Below are 25,002 nucleotides of genomic sequence, written 5' to 3'. Positions count from 1 at the left end.
ATATATATATTTGAACAAGTTAGATGTACACATGGTTATTCCAAGCAAACTGTACCTTATCTGCTGAAGAACCCTCCTGGATGTCAGAAACGAAAATTCCTTGTCCTACTTCTGCATGTTTTCCTTCAATAATCATTATCCCTAATCCGGCGGGTCCCTGGGAAAAAACGGTTCAAAATTTTTCATCTATGAAAAAAATACTCGTATTCAGGATTCAACAAGAAAGGTCAGTTCCCCCCGAGCTTATATTTTTTAGGCATTTAAATGTCACGTACTAGTAAAAGAAAACTAGTACCCATTTTCTTATTTTCTTAATTTAGACTATTCAATTGTACAGGGTTTTCCATTTCGGGCTTCCGAAAGTATACAGCCCTGCGCTGACAACCGTTTGACATAGCTGTCAACCAAAGCGTCATATCGTTAGTTGAATTTCTGCCATTTTACAATATGGATCGTTTTAGCATTGCAGAACGTGTTAATTTTGTTAAATTATACTAAAATTTTTTTGAAAAACCGGCAAATGTTTTTCGAGCATTACGGACGGATTTTGGTCGTCATGGACGGCCTACAGAGCACACAATCACTAATGTAGTGCGTAAATTCGAACAAACTGGATCCGTAGCGGATATTGTGAAACCTGTGCATCATCGTAATGTGCGTTCGGCCGAAAATATTGCTGCTGTTGCTGCCAGTGTGGAGGATGACCCGAATGTTTCGATTCCACGGCGTGCTCAGCAATTGGGCTTGTCAAACACATCATTGTGGCAAATTTTGCATTTGGACTTGCACCTACATCCATATAAAGTCCAACTGGTACAAAAATTATAGGAGGTTGTGTCCAAGATACGACCGCATTGTTGACGTAGAACTACGCTGTTATTTTATATAAGTCGCTTGTTTATACCTTCGGATATTATTCTATAATGCTGTGAAATTTGAGAAACAACTGCTTAGTAGAATAATCTTTGAAATGATTTTTGACGTAGGACTACGTCTTTCATTTCTATACCGGGGTGTAAAATCAAAGTTTCGAAAACGAAAGCGTTACGCCGGAGACCGAGATTTTGAGCGTTAATAGCTCCTAAACAACTGAACGAAATGTTATGATAAACACTTCATTCGAAAGATAAAATGTCTACGCGTTATATACTTGTTACTTTTTGATCCAAAAACTTGTTTCAATAGTCTTAAAATTGCTTTAAAACAGGCTATTGAAATCACCAATCGGTATATAAGCGAGCGGCGCTCCGAAATCCACTCAGTTCTAAATGAACACCGATTGGAGCATGTTGTCGCTGTTGCGGTGAAGCTCTTTATTTATCATGAAAGCGCGGATGAACGGTGTCACCAAGAGCCTGTTTGTGCACCCTAGGCCAGAAGGGAATCTATCAGGAGGAGAGTGATGCCACAAACGGTTCCCTGGGAAGACATCGCTACACACACATACACGCGCGGCTATTAACAGGTGGTTATCGAGTTGGCATTAACCACTGGTGGGCTTCCAGTATCGAGGAAAATGTGGAAATATCTAATCGTTACTGAAAATAATCTGCCAGTTCCTCTGGGAATTTTCAAAATATATTCATGTGAAAGAGTTTAATTGAATGTTTTCTATCCATGTTACACTGTGACCAAATATGTTTCAATCAAGTGCTATTAACAGGTGGTTATCGAGTTGGCATTAACCACTGGTGGGCTTCCAGTATCGAGGAAAATGTGGAAATATCTAATCGTTACTGAAAATAATCTGCCAGTTCCTTTGGGAATTTTCAAAATATATTCATGTGAAAGAGTTTAATTGAATGTTTTCTATCCATGTAACACTGTGACCAAATATGTTTCATCAAGTGCTATTAACAGGTCGTTATCGAGTTGGCATTAACCACTGGTGGGCTTCCAGTATCGAGGAAAATGTGGAAATATCTAATCGTTACTGAAAATAATCTGCCAGTTCCTTTGGGAATTTTCAAAATATATTCATGTGAAAGAGTTTAATTGAATGTTTTCTATCCATGTAACACTGTGACCAAATACATTTGGTTTGGTGGTTTTTCAATCAATCGCAATTAACAGGATAGCTTCAGAAGATTATTCTTCCCCATCAGTAGGATATTTCCGTATCCAATATTGTATGCGCCCGCAATCGATTATTGCTCAGTCGCCGAAAGTTCCGAGCTCAGAGAGTTCATTCCCCTCTAGTTTGCCTTCCAAATTGCCATCGTAAACCACACCTTCTCTCGATTCAATCACACACAAAAAGCATACTTAAGCGATATTCTGGTGGTGAGACACATTCATTTTTCGTGAGGACATCGACAAGACAACATCGTTGCCTAACGTGCTGGAGGAGGTGGACGGCGAAGGATCGACACATACACGCGCAGAACTCTTTCCGTTAGGATGCCATTCAGCATCGAGAAAGTTCCGGAAAGATCTAATCATTGCTGGAAAATAATCTGCCAGTTCCTTTGGGAATTTTCAAAATATATTCATGTGAAAGAGTTTAATTGAATGTTTTCTATCCATGTAACACTGTGACCAAATATGTTTCAATCAAGTGCTATTAACAGGTGGTTATCGAGTTGGCATTAACCACTGGTGGGCTTCCAGTATCGAGGAAAATGTGGAAATATCTAATCGTTACTGAAAATAATCTGCCAGTTCCTTTAGGAATTTTCAAAATATATTCATGTGAAAGAGTTTAATTGAATGTTTTCTATTCATGTAACACTGTGAACAAATACATTTGGTTTTGTGGTTTTTCAATCAATCGCAATTAACAGGATAGCTTCAGAAGATTATTCTTCCCCATCAGTAGGATATTTCCGTATCCAATATTGTATGCGCCCGCAATCGATTATTGCTCAGTCGCCGAAAGTTCCGAGCTCAGAGAGTTCATTCCCCTCTAGTTTGCCTTCCAAATTGCCATCGTAAACCACACCTTCTCTCGATTCAATCATACACAAAAAGCATACTTAAGCGATATTCTGGTGGTGAGACACATTCATTTTTCGTGAGGACATCGACAAGACAACATCGTTGCCTAACGTGCTGGAGGAGGTGGACGGCGAAGGATCGACACATACACGCGCAGAACTCTTTCCGTTAGGATGCCATTCAGCATCGAGAAAGTTCTGGAAAGATCTAATCATTGCTGGAAAATAATCTGCCAGTTCCTTTGGGAATTTTCAAAATATATTCATGTGAAAGAGTTTAATTGAATGTTTTCTATCCATGTTACACTGTGACCAAATATGTTTCAACCAAGTGCTATTAACAGGTGGTTATCGAGTTGGCATTAACCACTGGTGGGCTTCCAGTATCGAGGAAAATGTGGAAATATCTAATCGTTACTGAAAATAATCTGCCAGTTCCTCTGGGAATTTTCAAAATATATTCATGTGAAAGAGTTTAATTGAATGTTTTCTATCCATGTAACACTGTGACCAAATATGTTTCAATTAAGTGCTATTAACAGGTGGTTATCGAGTTGGCATTAACCACTGGTGGGCTTCCAGTATCGAGGAAAATGTGGAAATAACTAATCGTTACTGAAAATAATCTGCCAGTTCCTCTGGGAATTTTCAAAATATATTCATGTGAAAGAGTTTAATTGAATGTTTTCTATCCATGTAACACTGTGACCAAATACATTTGGTTTTGTGGTTTTTCAATCAATCGCAATTAACAGGATAGCTTCAGAAGATTATTCTTCCCCATCAGTAGGATATTTCCGTATCCAATATTGTATGCGCCCGCAATCGATTATTGCTCAGTCGCCGAAAGTTCCGAGCTCAGAGAGTTCATTCCCCTCTAGTTTGCCTTCCAAATTGCCATTGTAAACCACACCTTCTCTCGATTCAATCACACACAAAAAGCATACTTAAGCGATATTCTGGTGGTGAGACACATTCATTTTTCGTGAGGACATCGACAAGACAACATCGTTGCCTAACGTGCTGGAGGAGGTGGACGGCGAAGGATCGACACATACACGCGCAGAACTCTTTCCGTTAGGATGCCATTCAGCATCGAGAAAGTTCCGGAAAGATCTAATCATTGCTGGAAAATAATCTGCCAGTTCCTTTGGGAATTTTCAAAATATATTCATGTGAAAGAGTTTAATTGAATGTTTTCTATCCATGTAACACTGTGACCAAATACATTTGGTTTTGTGGTTTTTCAATCAATCGCAATTAACAGGATAGCTTCAGAAGATTATTCTTCCCCATCAGTAAATAGATAGGCATGGAATGGAAGCAATGAAAACAAATCGTGGTTTGAAATATATGTGTCATGGGTGCCGCAAGCAGCAAGTTAGCTACAATGATGTGATGAAAAAATGCAATGAAATTCTTGGAAAATTCAGTGAAAGTGTGCAAAAATGGGAAGAAAAATTGGACAGAAGAATGAAAGATATGGAAACGTGTGTGAGTTTAAAAATTGAAATGGAAGTTGGAAAATTAGCGAAGGAAATTAGTAGAATGGCAGAAGAAAATAAGGAGAAATTTAATCAATTGGAGTCGAGTGAAACTGAATGGGAGAGAGCAAGAAATCAAACAAATGAGCCAGTGGGTGATATTGTTACTCCGTCTGGTCCAAGTAGCAATCTTCGATCGCGGAAGAGACCTAGAATTGAGGACCTTCATGTTCCTATTCCTGGGGAAAATAAAGTAAATGAAGCAAGGCGCACAACTTATGCTGATATGGTGAGGAGCGAGAGATCAACTCCAAAGCAATGGAAAAGCAGAGAGCCTGTAGTGATAGTTCGATCGAAGGATGTGAAACAATAGGCGAAAACCACGAAGCAGAGTTTGAAAGAAAAAATCGATCGCTCCGCAAATCAAATTAATGCTGTACGTGAGGGGCGGGATGGCTCTGTCATTCTGGAAGTGAAAACAGGGGAAAATGTTAGTTCTTTGGTGAATTCGGTTAAAGAGAAATGTGGGGGAGAATATGACGTCATCGTCCCAAAACCAATGCGACCAAGACTAAAAATTATAGGAGTGTCTGATGAGTTGAATGAAGAACAGTTGATCAAAGCTTTGGAGGAGCCGAATGATTTACCGAAGCGGTTTGAGTTCAAGTTGATAACACGCTATAAAAATCACTTCTCATTCACGTTTGTTGTGGAATTCGATGCCAAGAGTCACGAAGAACTTCTCAATTTAGGGAGAGTGAATGTCGGTTGGGAACGATGCCAGGTTGCAGAGTGTTTTGGAATCATACGGTGCTTCAAATGCTGTGATTTCAATCACAAAAGCACGATTTGTCCAAATTCTGAGACCTGCGCAAAATGTGCTGGTGCCCATAAAACAGGCGAGTGCCAATCGGAAACAGTTTGCTGCGCCAACTGTGATAGAATGAATAAAAGTCGGAAGTTAAATTTGTGCACGAAGCATTTTGCATACAGCAACGAATGTGCTGTTTATAAAAAACTGGTTGCTAGAAAACGACAGCTGCTTGAACGAAACCAATAGCAACTAATGGTTACGGAAGATTATCATCCGGTAATCTATCTAAATTGTGGTGGATTATCTACAAATTTCGTTGAAGTTCGTCTTCTTGTAGAAACCCTGAAACCAAAACTGGTTATGATCAATGAAACACACGTCACTGAAACCATAGGAGATGATCATTTCCAGATCAATGGATACAAAATAATAAGTTGCTACTCGGACTCAAGACATACCGGTGGTGTCATGATGTACGTCCATTCTAGCTTGAGACATCGACTAATCTTCAGAGAGCAAGCCGACAAAAACTGGATCGTGGCGATTGAGATCCTGAATGGTATGAAGCCCGGTCATTATGGAGTCTTATATCATTCACCGGGAGCAAGCGATTCGATATTTCTGCGAATTTTGGAGGATTCGTGGTTGGAAGAAATCGTTGATCTGTCCAAATTCACACTACTTGCTGGCGATTTCAACATCAACTGGTTCAATTCACGAGATGCTTCCCAGTTAAAGCTTGTGGCTGAAGCGCAAGGACTCATGCAACTAGTCCAACAATGCACACGTATAACCCGTACTAGTCAAACATTAATTGACCTAATATTCTCGAACTGTGATATCAATGTTTGTGTTGTACCGGATTTTAAGATATCTGACCACGAAACTTTGTGTGTGTCTCTTGACGGTAGCTTGGACAAAGTTGATGAAACTAACGTGAAAATTAAGTGTTGGAAAAACTATAGCCGTACTGCCCTTTTGAATTTATTAAGGGAAAAATTGTCAGAAGTAGTGAGTTTAAACAACTTCCATGAGAAAGCTAGCGGCTTCATTGAAGTAATGAAAATATGTGTTAATCAACTAGTGGTTGTCAAGTTTGTTAAATTGAAAAACACAAACAAGTGGTACACCGTAGAGTTACAGCGAATGAAGCGAAAACGAGATGCTACATATAGAAAATTCCTCCAACAACGCTCTGACCAAGCTTGGCAAACATACAAAGTCCACCGGAACGAATATGCATGTACACTGAAGAGAACAAGGCATGAATACGTGCAGCAATCGATAGAAGTAAACAAACATAACACCAAAGAGCTATGGAAGATCTTGAAAAAAATGATCAAACCTAAGCTAGTCCACCCTCAAGCTATTAACTTTAATGGAGAAGAAGTGAGTGACGAGCAGGTCATTGCTGAAAAGTTCAACGAATATTTTGTGAGTAGCATCGAGGATATCAGTGACTCAATAGATGAGGTAGACGAACCATTAGAACTGACAGAAAATTTCACTGGTAGTAAGCTGTCGAAGTTTCAATCAATCACTCTTGAAAAACTCAAAACGGTGGTTTGGTCGCTGGAGGAAAAATCAGGATCTGATGAGATCAATTCCAGAATCTTGAAAGATGCATTTGAAGCTATTGAAGTACCCCTGTTAAATATTATAAACGACTCTTTGGCCACTGGAAATGTACCTGACTCATGGAAAGAATCGGTGGTAGTGCCCATCGAGAAGGTGAATGGAACAGTGAAAGCAGAAGAACATCGCCCGATAAACATGCTTCCAGTGTACGAGAAAGTGTTGGAGCTAATCGTCAAGGAACAGTTGCTGGAATACATTGTAGTAAACGACCTTCTAGTTCCTGAACAATCTGGATACCGTGAGAAACATTCTTGTGAAAGTGCTTTAAACCTAGTCCTTGTAAAATGGAAGGAGACCTTCGAGAAGAAGCAAAATGTGATTGCGGTGTTTTTAGACTTGAAAAGGGCTTTTGAGACGATATCGAGAAGAAAACTACTGAACACTCTTACAAAGTATGGTTTTACTGACACTGTTCTACAATGGTTTGTATCCTACCTTGACAGTCGAACTCAAAGGACCAAGTACAATTCTGTGATATCCAATACCAAAGAGACAAATATTGGTGTGCCTCAAGGCAGTGTGTTAGGTCCTATTTTGTTTATTTTATATATTAACGACTTAAAGAGAATACTAAAGCACTGTGATATAAACCTATTTGCCGACGATACTGTGATATACATTTCTTCCGACAATGCTATTGCTGCTACTGAAAAATTGAACTGTGATCTTTCAAACTTGACCAAATGGCTGAAATTTAAGAAATTGAAGCTGAACATTGACAAAACAAAATACATGTTAATTAGCAATAAGTCAGTGTATAGTGAAAGTGTGAATGTGACGATTGATAATCGTTTGTTAGAACGTGTTTGTGAAATTAAATACTTAGGTGTTATAATAGATGATAAACTAAGCTTCAAAAGCCATATTGACCACACAGTGAAAAAGATTGCGAAGAAGTTTGGAGTTCTCTGTCGACTAAAGAAAGATTTATCGCAGTGGAGTTTGATTCACTTGTACAAAGCCCTGATATCACCGCACATAGATTTCTGCCCATCAATCTTGTATCTCGCCAATGATCAGCAAATGCGTCGCCTCCAGAAAATCCAAAACAAGATCATGCGTATAATCCTGCAATGCAATCGAAGGACTCCCGTTCTGTTGATGCTTCGAACACTCCAATGGCTCTCAGTAAAGCAACGCGTGACGTATCTCACGCTACTACTGATACACAAAATTGCAAAAGGTTCAGCGCCAGCATACTTGACGTCCAGGATAATAAGAGGAAGGGACATCTACCGATATAGTACAAGATCTGCTAATAACATCCGTACGGCATCGTTTCTGCTAGCAAGCACTCAGAATTCACTGTTCTACAAAGGGATAAGGCTTTATAATATGCTACCGGTACAAATGAAAGAAGCTAGTGTGAATGAGTTCAAACGGAATTGTGTGACATTTGTCAGAACTAATGTGGCTTTGTAAATAAGTGGTTGTGTTTGCGTTTGAACTGTTTTGTTGAAATGTAAAAATATGATGATGCAGCAAAATGCAAAAAAAAAAAAAATTTTCAAAAAGGTTTTGATGGACGTACATAGGAATCAAAGACAATGCAAGGACATTAGCTTTCAAAGAAATTAATTTAAAATTATCGTTTTAGATAAATTTGCCCAAACATATAAATTTCCATGTACGGGGTAAGTGGAGGGCCATCATATATATTTATTTATCAGTAGGATATTTCCGTATCCAATATTGTATGCGCCCGCAATCGATTATTGCTCAGTCGCCGAAAGTTCCGAGCTCAGAGAGTTCATTCCCCTCTAGTTTGCCTTCCAAATTGCCATTGTAAACCACACCTTCTCTCGATTCAATCACACACAAAAAGCATACTTAAGCGATATTCTGGTGGTGAGACACATTCATTTTTCGTGAGGACATCGACAAGACAACATCGTTGCCTAACGTGCTGGAGGAGGTGGACGGCGAAGGATCGACACATACACGCGCAGAACTCTTTCCGTTAGGATGCCATTCAGCATCGAGAAAGTTCCGGAAAGATCTAATCATTGCTGGAAAATAATCTGCCAGTTCCTTTGGGAATTTTCAAAATATATTCATGTGAAAGAGTTTAATTGAATGTTTTCTATCCATGTAACACTGTGACCAAATACATTTGGTTTTGTGGTTTTTCAATCAATCGCAATTAACAGGATAGCTTCAGAAGATTATTCCTCCCCATCAGTAGGATATTTCCGTATCCAATATTGTATGCGCCCGCAATCGATTATTGCTCAGTCGCCGAAAGTTCCGAGCTCAGAGAGTTCATTCCCCTCTAGTTTGCCTTCCAAATTGCCATCGTAAACCACACCTTCTCTCGATTCAATCACACACAAAAAGCATACTTAAGCGATATTCTGGTGGTGAGACACATTCATTTTTCGTGAGGACATCGACAAGACAACATCGTTGCCTAACGTGCTGGAGGAGGTGGACGGCGAAGGATCGACACATACACGCGCAGAACTCTTTCCGTTAGGATGCCATTCAGCATCGAGAAAGTTCCGGAAAGATCTAATCATTGCTGGAAAATAATCTGCCAGTTCCTTTGGGAATTTTCAAAATATATTCTTGTGAAAGAGTTTAATTGAATGTTTTCTATCCATGTAACACTGTGACCAAATATGTTTCAATCAAGTGCTATTAACAGGTGGTTATCGAGTTGGCATTAACCACTGGTGGGCTTCCAGTATCGAGGAAAATATGGAAATATCTAATCGTTACTGAAAATAATCTGCCAGTTCCTCTGGGAATTTTCAAAATATATTCATGTGAAAGAGTTTAATTGAATGTTTTCTATCCATGTAACACTGTGACCAAATACATTTGGTTTTGTGGTTTTTCAATCAATCGCAATTAACAGGATAGCTTCAGAAGATTATTCTTCCCCATCAGTAGGATATTTCCGTATCCAATATTGTATGCGCCCGCAATCGATTATTGCTCAGTCGCCGAAAGTTCCGAGCTCAGAGAGTTCATTCCCCTCTAGTTTGCCTTCCAAATTGCCATCGTAAACCACACCTTCTCTCGATTCAATCACACACAAAAAGCATACTTAAGCGATATTCTGGTGGTGAGACACATTCATTTTTCGTGAGGACATCGACAAGACAACATCGTTGCCTAACGTGCTGGAGGAGGTGGACGGCGAAGGATCGACACATACACGCGCAGAACTCTTTCCGTTAGGATGCCATTCAGCATCGAGAAAGTTCCGGAAAGATCTAATCATTGCTGGAAAATAATCTGCCAGTTCCTTTGGGAATTTTCAAAATATATTCATGTGAAAGAGTTTAATTGAATGTTTTCTATCCATGTAACACTGTGACCAAATACATTTGGTTTTGGGGTTTTTCAATCAATCGCAATCAACAGGATAGCTTCTGAAGATTATTCTTCCCCATCAGTAGGATATTTCCGTATCCAATATTGGATGCATAAAACCTTGTGCCTCCAACGTAACGCTCTCGTTTTCGAAGTTCTCCAAATATTCATTCATTCAGAATGAATTCAGATTCAACTTCATACAAATGATCTCTAAATCAACGATAGTCCTACGTCACCCTTCCGGTTATACCATAGATATAACCCACTTCCTGTTTTTTCATTGTAGAATCAGTTGACGATAGTTGATTGATGATTCATTCTTGCCCTCGCAAAACAATACACTAGCTGATCGTATGTCGCAATTTATTTCATGTCAATGCATTGAAAATTTACCTCGAAGGCTATTCCGGTGGCCTTTTTCGAAATTGACATAGACTCGGCTCCATTATTCCATTGCACCAGCACCATTATTCCATATCTCATAACTTCATCAATATATCTTTGGCGCCGCATGTAAACAACAACAATGACAACACTTGCAAGTATCAAATATCATGCTATTCACTCGTTCGAGAACTCGCGAGCTGATCGGACAAGTTTGAGAATCGATCCGATAACGGTGTTTTTTTTTTCACGCAGATTTATATTGTGCTTTTTTTCATCAGCGCTTGCGAGTGAAGCGAGCTCAATAAAAAGTGGTGCACGATCGAGACGCTGAGGATCCAGTTCAGATCAACACACATTCATCACACGCTACACAGCAGCGGCAAGTAGAAGTTTATTTTTCTATTGTTCCATTTATCATTCCTTCAACCTCCTGTGTACGATTTACACCATTGTCCAACATTGTATTTACCAAATCGGCAAGCGTTGGCATTAGGGGTGTACATTTTTCTTACATTACCGTTGAACTTTTGTTGAAACTTTTTTTTCATTTTTGAATTGATACAATAAAAAATTGAAATAAATATAATTTATATATACCTTGAATACAAATATAATTTATTTACTCATTTATTTTTTTCTATTTTTTTATTATTATTCTATACTGTTCACATCGAACAGGTGACTAATTTATTATTATGGATGAGGCGGGGAGGATCCCCCATCCACGTCATTGAATGTTTCTGATGCTGACCCACCTCCTGAAGAGCAGGAGGATGAAGCAGACGTTGAGGAGGAAAATTCAGTGTATGAAGTAGAAAGTTCTGAAGATGAGGAAATTGATGAAAAACATGATTTTCGGCTAAAGGAATACCCGGAGGGATTCAAAGGTCCATTCATTGTATACTTTGGACGAAAATCAAAACCTCTTAATGTCATTCGCATCTCAAAAGAACTAACGCAGAAATTTTCCAAAGTTACTGAAATTACTCGGATGGGGCCAGACAAATTACGAGTTGTCGTCTCTTGCAGGACCCAAGCAAATGCAATAACGCGCTGTGATCTCTTTGCGATTGAGTATCGCGTATACGTACCCTGTTGCAACGTTGAAATAGACGGTGTAATAAACGAAAAGGGTTTGACTCGAAAAGAGATACTCGATGGTGTCGGTCGCTTCAAGAACTCCTCACTTAAAAGTGTGAAGATTCTTGAATGCGATCGACTGAAGTCTGTGTCACTTAAAAATGACAAACGAGTTCTCAATCGGACAAACTCTTTTCGTGTGACATTTGAGGGTTCCGCTCTTCCAAACTACGTTGCAATAGGTGCACTTCGTTTACCTGTTCGGTTGTTTGTACCCCGGGAAATGAAATGCAACAAATGTATGCAACTCGGTCACACGGCCGCCTATTGTTGCAAGAAACAACGTTGCGCAGATTGTGGAGAGAGTCATGACGGGACTTCTTGCGCAAAAGAGCGCAAGTGTCTTCATTGCGACGAAGCTCCACATGATCTTTCTCAATGCCCGGTGTACATACAACGAGGGGAAAAACTCAAGCGTTCCTTAAAGGAACGTTCCAAGCGGACTTATGCAGAAATGCTTAAGAGTTCCGCTTCAACGACTCAGGACAATCCCTACTCCATTCTGCAGAACGACGAGCCTGTTGCTGACGCTCCCAATGCAGGAAGTTCCGGTACATCGCAGGGTGCCATTAGGAAAAGAAAAATTACTTCTTTTCCATCACTCCCCAGAAAGAAGACCGAAACTTCCCAAATTGGAATGAAACCTCGTATCGAACGTGCTGAGAATAGACCGAAGCAAGTACCTCCTGGTTTAAGCGGTTCTTCTACGCACCAGGGGTCCTCAGCACTTCCCGGAGCAGAGCCCAACACGTCTGTTCCTTTTTCGCGGTCGAGGCAACACCCACAATCTGGCTTGCTTGCGCTTCCTGACCTGGTGGACTATATTTTAAATGCTTTAAACATAAACGACCCTCTTAAAAGCATAGTATTATGTTTGCTCCCGATTGTGAGAACATTTTTGAAAGAAAAATGTGGTTTTTTCATCCCTAAACTAGATCAATTTAAATTTTTAATTCATAGTTCTAACTGTGATGTATTTTCCCTCTGTGAAACATGGCTTTCTTCAGCCGATGAGCTGAATTTCCACGATTTCAACATTATTCGCCTCGATCGAAATGACTCGTTTGGTGGCGTACTATTGGGGATCAAAAAATGTCACTCCTTCTATAGAGTCACTCTCCCATCGATGACAGGCATTGAAGTTGTCGCTTGCCAGACTCAAATCAATGGCAAAGACCTCTGCATTGCCTCGATATATATTCCTCCAAGAACTATGGTTGGCCGCCATCAGTTTTTTGATATCATCGAGGCACTGCCGGAGCCGCGGCTAATCTTAGGTGACCTCAACTCCCATGGAACAGCATGGGGTTCACTCTACGATGACAACCGTGCCACTTTGATTTATGATCTGTGCGACAACTTCAAATTGACAGTTTTGAATACTGGGGAAGCAACTAGAATAGCCAACCCTCCTGCACGGGCAAGTATGCTAGACATATCACTTTGCTCTTCTTCGTTATCCCTGGATTGCACGTGGAAGGTAATCCAAGATCCCCACGGTAGTGACCACCTGCCAATAATTTTATCGATCGCCAATGAATCAGGTTCTCGTGAGTCAGTCGATATTGCTTATGACCTCACGAAAAATATTGACTGGAGAAAATTTGCAGAAATAATATCTGAAGCACTTGTTTCAATGCATGAACTTCCTCCACTCGAAGAGTATAACTTTATATCGAGTTTGATTTACGAAAGCGCACTTCAAGCTCAAAAGAAACGTGTTCCTGCAACCACTTACCGACGTCGTCCTCCATCACTTTGGTGGGACAAGGAGTGTTCAAAGGTCTACCTTGAAAAATCATCCGCTTTCAAAAAATTCAGGAAAACTGGATCAGTGGAATGGTTTCGAAAGTACCAAGCTCTAGAAGCCAAACTAAAAGGTCTGATTAAAGGAAAAAAGCGTGGATATTGGCGAAAGTTCGTCAATGGTTTGTCAAGGGAGACCGCTATGAGCACTCTTTGGAATACGGCTAGGAGAATGCGTGGCTGGAACCATACAAATGAAAGTGAGGAATACTCTGACCGTTGGATTTTCAAATTTGCAAGAAAGGTTTGTCCCGATTCCGTTCCTGCACGAAGCGTCGTACGCGATATTCCGCTCCAATGCGATTATGAGAATTTTTCGATGGTAGAATTCTCAATTGCCCTCCTGTCATGTAACAATTCAGCTCCTGGGTCGGACAAGATTAAATTCAACTTGTTGAAGAATCTTCCCGACTTGGCGAAACAGCGTTTGCTGAACTTGTTCAACAAGTTTCTGGAGTTGAATATAGTCCCGCATGACTGGAGACAAGTGAGAGTGATAGCCATACGAAAACCCAACAAGCCGGCTTGCGATCACAACTCGTATAGGCCGATTGCAATGTTATCCTGTATTCGTAAATTGTTAGAGAAAATGATTCTACTTCGTTTGGACAAGTGGTTTGAAGCGAACAATTTGCTGTCAAATACGCAGTTTGGCTTCCGCCGAGGTAAAGGGACGAACGATTGTCTGGCGCTGCTATCTTCTGAAATCCAAATCGCATTTGCTCGCAAAGAACAAATGGCTTCCGTTTTTCTCGATATCAAAGGGGTATTTGATTCAGTTTCCATGGAAATTCTCTCAGAGAAACTTCATAATCGTGGACTTTCACCAATTCTGAATAATTTCCTGTACAATTTACTGTCAGAAAAGCACATGTTTTTCAATCATGGCAGCTTGAAATCTTCTCGATACACTTTTATGGGTCTACCACAAGGCTCCTGCCTAAGCCCCCTCTTGTACAGTTTTTACGTCAATGATATAGATGATTGTCTAACTAGAGACTGCACGCTGAGACAACTTGCAGACGATGGAGTTATTTCCATCACGGGTACTAATCCCGTCGTTCTGCAAAAGTCGTTGCAAGATACCCTGAACAATCTGTTCACGTGGGCCCTCAAGCTGGGTATCGAATTCTCTACGGAGAAAACTGAAATGGTCGTTTTTTCTAGGAAGCACGAACCCGCCCAATTCCAGCTTCACCTATCCGGCAAAACGATCAAGCACTCGATGTTTTTCAAATACCTTGGAGTATATTTTGACTCTAAATGTACCTGGGGAATACACATTGCGTATTTGAAACAGAAATGCCAGCAAAGAATCAATTTTCTCCAAACAATAACCGGAACATGGTGGGGTGCCCATCCAGGAGACCTCATTCAGTTATACAAAACAACGATATTATCAGTGTTAGCATATGGCAGTTTTTGCTTCCGATCAGCTGCCAGGATTCATATTCTCAAGCTGGAGAGAATACAATATCGTTGCCTGCGTATAGCCATGGGGTGTTTGCATTCGACACATACGATGAGTCTCGAAGTTTTGGCAGGAGTACCCCCGCTTACTCTTCGGTTCACAGAATTATCCTACAGATTTCTCATCCGTTGCAAGATCATGAATCCATTGGTGATTGATAACTTCGAAAATCTACTCCAACTGATTCCTCAGTCAAGTTTTATGTCTTTATACCATGAGTACCTTACCCACGACGTGCACCCTTCACCAGGCATCTCCAACCAAGTTTGCTTCCCATACTTTTGCAATTCCTCTGTCATTTTTGATCTGTCCATGCGACAAAAAATCCATGGAATCCCAGATCATCTACGCTCCGATTATATTCCGCCGATATTTTCGGCAGAATATGGGAAAGTTAGATCTGATAAAATGTTCTTTACTGACGGTTCATTCATAAACGGGTCCACTGGCTTCGGCATCTTCAATAAAAATTCCAGTGCCTCTTTCAAACTCAAAGATCCTTGTTCCGTGTATGTCGCTGAACTGGGTGCGATATACTACGCACTAGGAATCATTGAAACATTGCCCATCGACCATTATTTTATTTTTTCAGACAGTCTCAGCTCAATAGAGGCAATCCGTTCAATGAAAGTTGATAAACGCTCATCTTATTTCCTAACAAGAATAAGACATCTATTGAGTGTTTTGGTCGAAAAATTATTCAAGATTACCTTAGCATGGGTTCCCTCTCATTGTTCGATTCCGGGGAATGAGAAAGCGGACTCGCTAGCTAAGGTGGGCGCTTTAGAAGGCACACTTTTTGAAAGGCAAATTGCTTATAATTAATTTTTCCACATTCCTCGTCAGTACACGCTCGTAAGTTGGCAACGCATGTGGAGTGGAGATGGGTTCGGTCGTTGGTTACACACGATTATCCCTAAGGTCTCGACGAGTGCATGGTTCAAGGGATTGAATGTAGGTCGTGATTTCATTCGCATGATATCTCGGCTTATGTCCAATCACTACAACCTAAACGCGCATCTCTATCGCATTGGGCTCACAGCAAACAATTTTTGTGATTGTGGCGATGGCTACCACGACATCGAGCATGTTGTCTGGTCGTGTATCCGGTTCCATACTGCTCGCTCTCAGCTCTCTAGAGCACTGAGAGCACAAGGCAGACAATTGGAGATCCCCGTCCGGGATATCTTAGGTAGCCGTGATCCTGATCTTCTGCTTCATCTATACCTGTTCCTCAGAAATGCCGATGTCAACGTTTAATGATGTTTCCTTCGTTGTGTCCCCGTTTTATATCCCTACTATCCGATCGATAAACTTTTACTTAGTCGCGGCAATACATACACACACTCTTTACAGATACACGGGCCAAAGGTTGTGCAGTCCACTGATCATTCAACAAGAGCCAAAGGTTGTACCGCTCATGACAACTCTACATGAACTGATGATTGCGCCGGTTAGTGATCATTCTATCCTGGATTCCTCGAGTCGAGAAGACGCACCACGCTAGATTTGAGGTACAGACTAGGGGGGCGTTGCTGATTTAGGGTCAGCTGCATCCCAATAGAAAGTATCCCGTGTCGGGCACACGTACAGAGCATTGGAGACAGCAACATCCGAATTACGAAAACACTTGTAATACTAACCTCGAGCCAACCGCGAGTAATCGGTTACATATTACTAACATAGATAATAAGAAAAATTGTCAAAGTATTGAACTCCCGGCCCCGTGAGCCTCATAGGAATCGCACCTCTAGATATCGTTCGTACAAACTAAGCGTAAACCAAGCGCCAAACAAGCGTTCACCATAGCATGCATACAGAGCCATACATTGGTGGCTTGAAACTACTAGTAATATAAACATTTCTCATCATTTTGCGCTATTCTCAAAAGAAACGCTTCTGTTAATATTACTGGCCTCGAAAAGAGTTGCATTATTTTCTTATGCTCGAGATAAGCGCAGCTGTCTCCCTTAGTGGAGGAAGTTTTGCTACTGGCAAGCAAAACCTAATCACATACAAAATTCCAGAACATTTACTTTCTTGATGACTAAACAATAGAAATAAACTCTTTTTGTTAATAACAACCTCGAAAACAGTAGCAATGCTTCATTATGATCAATATTAGCGCAAATGCAATCCTAGTTGAAGGCTGTTTTGCGACTGGCACGCGAACCCAAATAACTTATAACATTCCAGTAAGATATTCAAGATGATTAGTATTCCCAAATAATTTTTTGGTGCACAACCTTAACGTCTGCTTCGCTATAACGTCAGTTTAATGCATTGATGCATTCTCAAAGGCATCAATGCAATAAGCCCTTATGAAGACGGAAAATAAACAATGTTAACTGCTTGGAAAAAGACCGAATTATGCCACACAACGGCATCGGACTGTTGAGCAATCCAGTTCACTTTGCTTTCGCTGCACTTCGATCTAAGATTGGACCCCACCAGTGGTAATTCAACTTGGAAATCGTCGTGTGGGTTTTCGCGTTATTCGTATCGTATGTTCTTCTTTCCGCGTCATAAATTGGACGCTTCGCGTAGTGTGCGATGAGCAAGATGAAGAGGAAGGCAGGCTCAAGCCCTGCAAAAAACGAATGCATTGTCAGGGGCAATAAAATTTCGAGGTAAGCGTCATCTAATGATGCCACGGTGTTGGTACAGTGAAAAGCGCTCGCACTGAACCGAGCCCTCGCAAATGTGACACCGCACCGAACAACAGCGAGGTAGGCGATTTCGGCGCGTCGGTCGAAAATGTAAACGCCCAGGCAGCAACCAAAATCAAGCTCCCCCCGCTGGTGGTGAAGGCGGTCGCTCTTGACAAACTCATCAGCGAATTCGCATCGATGGGTGTTACAGCAGAGTACAAGTTGTGTGGCATAATTCAGTCTTATTCCAAGCAGTTAAAATTGTTTATTTTCCGTCTTCATAAGGGCTTCGTTTGTGCCTTTGAGAATGCATCAATGCATTAAACTGACGTTATGGCGAAGCAGGCGTTAAGGTTGTGCACCAAAAAGTTATTTGGGAATACCAAGCATCTTGAATGTCTTACTGGAATGTTATAAGTTATTTGGGTTCGCGTGCCAGTCACAAAACTGCCTTCAACTAGGATTGCATTTGCGCTAATATTGATCATAATGAAGCATTGCTACTGTTTTCGAGGTTGTTATCAACAAAAAAATTTCTCTTGTTTAGTCATCAAGAAAGTAAATGTTCTGTTTCTTTTGAGAATAGCGCAAAATGATGAGAAATGTTTATATTACTAGTAGTTTCAAGCCACCAATGTATGGCTCTGTATGCATGCTATGGTGAACGCTTGTTTGGCGCTTGGTTTACGCTTAGTTTGTACGAACGATATCTAGAGGTGAGATTCCTTTGAGGCAATACTAAATAACATGTAGCATGATATTTGATGCTTGCAAGTGTTGTCATTGTTGTTGTTTACATGCGGTGCCAAAGATATATTGATATAGTTATGAGATATGGAATAATGGTGCTGGTGCAACATGTATATAATCGACTGTAGCCGAGTCTATGTCAATTTCGAGAAAGGCCACCGGAATAGCCTTCGAGGTAAATTTTCAATGCATTGACATGAAATAAATTGCGACATACGATTGTTTTGCGAGGGCAAGAATGAATCATCAATCAATTGTCGTCAACTGATTCTACAATAAAAAAAATCATTTCAGAGATTATTCTACTAAGCAGTTGTTTCTAAAATTTCACAGCATTATAGAATAATATCCGAAGGTATAAACAAGCGACTTATATTAAATAACAGCGTAGTTCTACGTCAACAATGCGGTCGTATCTTGGACACAACCTCCTATAATTTTTTTTTCTGCTACCTGCTGCCGTTTTGTGATTGCGTTTGCCCCTCGTCACTCGCTGCAACTGCCTGTTGTTGTCTTGATGTCCACCGAACCGAATGTGGTCTGTTCTGAATGCGGGTCTTATCGTCGCGAGCAGCTTTTCCACTTCGGCGGCCGAAACTATATAACGCCGACTAGGTGGACTGGTGCACTGGTACTAACGCGCTCGGCATAGCTACCCTTGCGGGGAACTCCAGACTAACACGGTTCGAGCCCTTCACTTTTCCTCCTTTGCCATATCTAACCATGGCTGCTTGTGTTGGTTTGTTGATGTGATGTGATGCGAAACGATGTGGTGTACGGTTTGGATGAGAATGATCGTTACGGCAGCGGAGCGGGGATTTTTAAGCTGACTGGCTGGCTCGAGAATTACGTATGTGTGAGACTGCGACCAATATTTCTTTAATTTTTTTTCTTTTTCCTTTCCAATCGTGCTCATTCTATTTCGCTGCTGCTCTGGTTGCCCGTTTTGGGCGGTACGATTTGAGGAGCACAAAATGGACTATTCAAAAATGGGCACATAGTGCATTTTGACAATGCTTGATATTTCACAATTATTCAATTATTTATCTCAAGAAAAATAAAATGTTATTCATTATGATAGATGCATAGATATATTTCCTATCAATTGATGCAAAAACCTTTGCGATCTATTGAGAAATGCTCGAGTTATAAGCGTTCCAAATCTTGCATTTTTTCCCACTTGTTCAGTACCTAGATTTTCATTTCACCCCCTATATCTTCCGGTTAGACGTAGTCCTACGTCAAAAGAAGAGCATAATGCATAGGCGCCTGAGTGCAACCGTCCTCATCTTGTATCGCCGCATCAACAGAATGAATTTCCAGAGCGTATGCGAGTTTATATACGGTTGTAATAACCTGTTTTCAAAGCAATTTTAAAGCTATTGAAACATGTTTTCGGGTCAATAATTAACAATCATATAACTCGTGGACATTTTTACTTTCGGAATGTATCCCTAACACGAATTTTTTTTAAGCCATGGAGCGTGGGGAAATTGGCATTGGAAATGAGATGCAAGCTTGCAAATTTTTGCAAACTGGAATGTGTTTTCTCAACACAGATTTCGAAACCAATAAGTTGGGAAAATCAGCATTGCAGATCTCGGCAGTACTTTTATACCCTCATGCATTTTTACACTCCGGAATTCGTTTTGCTAACATGGTCTACAAAAGCGGGTACAAATGCAACGCTTCGGGTCGGTTATTCAATTCTGCATATCCCTTCATGTTGCCAGCTCACTGAACTTCTACGCATACCGTTTGATGATTAGACAAAAGTCACAGGAGGGTTGTGTCCGAGACACGACCGCATAGTTGACGTAGGATTTCGTTAGGCTATCTGTTCATTTTGGATATGTTTGAAGAATTACATCGTTAAACTCTTTGATAATGATTTGGTGGCCCTGAAAAGGGCCGTTTTGTTTGATTGTTGGGTATTGTGTTTACCAGTATTTAGTGAGTGATGATGACAGAAGGATGGTAAACAGTCGTTAGATGGTGTGTATCAGATAAAAGATACCGAAGTGGAACGAGATATGATGAAAACCGCCCTTTATGATCCTAGACGAGATGCCTCCTGAAATGGAAAAGGTATTTTTTTTATAATTTTTACTTCCTGAGTGTTTATTCAATCCAATGCAAATTTTAATTGGACTAACAACAGCTAATGCTATATGTAGAGCCTATTGGGAATCACTATTTCTTCACTTTTCCAATTTTTCTCGCCATTAAATTTTGCTTGGGTGAAAATGAACACTACAAAACACACGGCTTAAACCAAACGACTCGTTCTCGAGCGGGAACACACCTTGGTTTTCATTTATAAAAATTGAAATGAATTGTTTCATATATCAAATCATTATAAACACAACTGCCAACCATATACAATTTTACACTTACATTTGTGCTAAATTATTCACAATACACGCTCGGTCATTGATATGAAATTTCACGAAACAACCAACATTAAAGTTCCAAATTTAAATTTTAATTGCTAGAATTAATCGTATCACGCACCTTACTTGCAATACAAAAATTCCCCCGACATGCATATATTTGCAATGCCGATTACCCTGGGACTTATTTTTTGTCGTACTGCGAGACGAAAGTATGGTTTTGGGTGCCAATAAAAATAGTTATTTCGATTTTTTATTCGGAACTTGCTGTGATTTGCACGATAATATACCCTATGCAGAATATTAGCTCATTTACATAGGGTATGGGCTTCATTTACTAGAAATAGAAAAATCACCTAAGGGTTGAGCAAGGAAATCGGGAAATCCCTTATGTCCGATTGAGCTGATATTTGCATAGGGTGTTTTTTCGAGGTGATGAACATTTTTTATGGGGTAACTTTTTGAAATTCGAGATGGCCATTTTCATTGGCACTCTAGTGTTCCTCCATGATTTATCAATTTATGTTCATTGATCACATTATCATTGAAAATACGGCGTTTATATCTTTTTTGAGATTTTATATGAATTATGAAAAAGAGTAAAAATTATGCAAACAAGGTTATCCACCCCCAAACGGATACTACGATTTAAGTATTACAGAGTTTTAGTGTGTGTTCTGCAACTCTCGAATGTAAACATTGTGTCTAGCGCACATTTAGTGCTCTTGAAGTTTTCGTGTTCAAAATTGAAAGTTATTTGTTGCAAAATGCCCAAAAAAGCACAAATTTCGAACAGCATCCGAAATTTTATTATTGAACATCACAAAACTGGCAAAAGCTACCGTGGTATTGCCGATATTGCCCAGCTTCACAAAGATACGGTCGCTAGGATTATACAGATGTACAAAGCGTGGCTCTATCACACAAGCTAAGCGATCGGGGCGTCCTTAAAAGATAACTGGCCGAATTCATAGAGCTATCGTGGAGAAGGCGGAGCTGGACCGGGGACTATCCGCTCCGAAAATTGCGGAACAGATTGGAAGCGATTTTTCCATTCAACTGACATCACAATCCGTACAAAATCGTCTTCATAACAAAGGTCTTAAGAGGAGAGTAGTCATGGTTGTATGCAAAAAATATCGAAAAAAGATTGAAGTGGGCCCAGGATCACATTTCATGGACCAGTGATGACTGGAATAAGGTGATTTGGTCAGATGACGAACGAATTTGGTCAGATGAACGTAATGTTATTTTGGTCTGATGGTATAACAAGAAAATGGTGGCGAACTGATAAAGGTTCGAAAAAGGTGTTTTTGCGGCCTACATTCAAGCATGGCGGTGATGATTTACTTTACCAACATTGATTTTTCAACCAACTGACCATGACTTTGATTTTTTGTTTTTGCATGTAGAGACATGGTGTGGGGATATATGGCTACATTCGGCGTTGGAGAACTTCAGTGCATCGATGGAATCATGACCAAAGAGGTTTATTTGGATATTTTGAAGCAAGGGCTACTCTGCATAAAAGCTAAAGTTTGGGCGCAGACATACGTTTCAACAGGACGGAGATCCGAAGCACGCCTCGAAGCTGATTTCGCAGAGGTTTAAGAAAAAGCTTATCAAGGTTATGGAGTGGCCAGCATAGTATCCCGACCCTAATCCGATCGTGCATCTCTGGTCAATTTTGAAAATTAAGCTCCAGGAGCAAAACCAAAAAGCATCCAGCAATTTGTACAGGCAATCGAAACTGAATGGGACAAAATCATCCCGGAAACAACTGCTAAGCATGTTGAGTCGATGCCACAACAATGCCGGGCAGTTATCGAAAGTCAAAGTTGATCACACGAAGTACTAAAACTATGTGAGCCAGAGAGGTGGATATACTTTTTTGCGTTATTTTAACTTTTAATTTAATACATGTCTTAAATGCAACAGAATTTTTGACGTAGAACTACGTCTTTCATTAAGGGTGCCAAATCAGAAAACAGGTCACGTTTTTATGTTAACGTTAACGTTAACGTTAATAACTATTTTTACCGCGAACGGATTTTGGCGATTTACATACCAAACAAATCGGAAATTCCCTAAGATTGGTTTCATATGCTATACATTACAACGTGGAAATGGTTAAAATTCATGAAAAATATAAGCGTTTTTATTTTCCCATACATTTGTTCTGTCCATTTGTGTGCTTTCCCGAGCAGAGCTGTCAATAACGAGCAATTTATCAACGAGCAACGAAGGGGAAATCGCAAGATATAAAGTCTTCGTGAACAAAGGAAAGGAAGAAGAACGAAGGGGAATATTTTCTTAGAGTATAAACTGTGGATCTCGCTGAGGCAAGCCTTCAGTGTCGTTCTCGATACGAAGCAATAAACATCGCTTGTTCTTCCTTGTTTTGAGCCATCACATGTCTTCGTTTCGGATTGAGCTGTGAACGCGACCAAATTACTCACTCGCTAATGTCTCTGGTATTGCAATCATTGCATTAAACTGACGCCATTGCATTAACACAATTGTGTGAGGAATCATCAAGCTAAGCTATCATCGGCCTATCAAGAAAAAACATGTTCTGAAATTTTTCCTGTGATTTGGCTAAGCTAATCTAGACCGGCAATATTAACAGAAAGGGTTTTCGTTGAGAAGAGCACAAAACGGAGATGTTTGTATATTTAGTTGCTTCAAGCCGTCGATATATGGATATTTGTGTGAGTATGTGCGTGCTTCATAACCCGTACGTTAAAATAGTGACTCTTTGCTACGCTGACACAGAGATTACTGATCGTTGAGATTAACAGAAAGAGTTTATTTCGTTTTTTTAGTCAACAAGAAAGTAAATGTCATTCTGGATTTTTTTTTACGTAAATTGGGTTCGCTTGCCACTAAGGATAACAGTTAGGCTTATCTCGAGCATGAGAAAGCAGTGCAATTTTTCGAGGTCAGTAATATCAACAGAAGCATTTCTTTTGAGAATAGCGCAAAATGATGAGAAGTGTTTATATTTCTAGTAGCTGGTTTACGTTTTACGAACGATGCCTAAAGGTGCGATTCCACTGAGAAAATACTAAATAAAATGTAGCATGATATGCAAGTATACTTGCAAGTATTGTCGTTGTTGTTGTTTCCATGCTGTGTCAAAGATATATTGATGCAGTTATGAGATGTGGAATAGTGGTGCTGGTGCAACAAGTATGTAATTGCTTGTAGCCGAGTGTATGTCAATTGCGAAAAAGACCACCAGAATAGCGTTCGAGGTAATCTAGGTAATCCATAATTTTTTTTTTCCAAAATATATATTTTTATAAAGGCTCATATGGCGTTAGCCTCACGGGGCCGGAAGTTCAGGTAATCCATAATATCCGAAGTTATAAAGGGTGTGTCACATCAAATTGCATCACGGAAAAAACGCTGTAGAAATTTAATTTTTAGGAATTATATCTTCAGCTTTCGCTTATAATCAGATAAGAGTGTATAGATCACGTTCGCCATGCTTCACTGTAAATTTTTCGTAAATTTGGAAAAATGTCGTCGAACGAAAAAGAGCGTCGTGAATTAATCTTGTGCACTCATTTCGAGAATCCGGAGTTGTCACATCGGGACATCAGTAAGATGCTGGGAATCGTCCAATCCACGGTCAGCAGAGTACTAAAACGATACTTCGAGAACCTAACCATCGACCGGAAGGTGAAGAACGGCAAAAATGGATGCTCCGTCAGTGAAAAAGATCACAAGCGCGTAGTTAAGCAGTTAAGACGTGATCCGAGAAGTTCGGTCCGGGATGTCGCCAATAAGCTGAATTTGTCAAGTTCATTCGTCCAGCGGACCAAGCAGCGGGAAGGCCTGCGTACATACAAGGTTCAGAAGGCTCCTAACCGCGACGAAAGGCAAAACATGGTGGGGAAGACGCGAGCCCGGAAGCTGTACACCGAAATGCTGACGAAGCCGCATTTCCTGGTAATGGAAGACGAAACCTACGTCAAAGCGGACTTTCGTCAGCTGCCGGGCCTGTTGTTCTTCTCCGCAGAGGACAAATTCAGCGTTCCGGAGGAGATTCGCAAGCAGAAACTATCCAAGTTTGCCAAAAAGTACATGGTGTGGCAAGTGATCTGCTCTTGCGGAAAGCGGAGCGCCCCCTTCGTGATGACCGGCACGGTAAACGGGCAGGTTTACCTTAAGGAGTGCCTACAGAAGCGCTTACTACCACT

The 25,002-nt window shown here is 40.4% G+C and overlaps 1 protein-coding gene across 8 annotated transcripts in view; it reads right to left on the bottom strand.

The window, feature by feature from the left end:
- LOC129777691 (inactivation-no-after-potential D protein) overlaps window positions 1–25,002 on the bottom strand; it is a 362,102-nt gene that overhangs the window by 9,199 nt on the left and 327,901 nt on the right. For all 8 annotated transcript variants that reach the window (XM_055784115.1, XM_055784119.1, XM_055784117.1 and 5 more), the window contains one exon: window positions 56–157. In XM_055784115.1, the coding sequence (XP_055640090.1) occupies window positions 56–157 (102 nt within the window). The remainder of the gene's footprint in view (window positions 1–55; window positions 158–25,002) is intronic.

The sequence above is a fragment of the Toxorhynchites rutilus genome, chromosome 3 (genome assembly GCF_029784135.1).
Source record: "Toxorhynchites rutilus septentrionalis strain SRP chromosome 3, ASM2978413v1, whole genome shotgun sequence".
NCBI classification, from domain to species: domain Eukaryota; kingdom Metazoa; phylum Arthropoda; class Insecta; order Diptera; family Culicidae; genus Toxorhynchites; species Toxorhynchites rutilus.
This window is presented reverse-complemented; position numbering and strand designations above follow the sequence as displayed.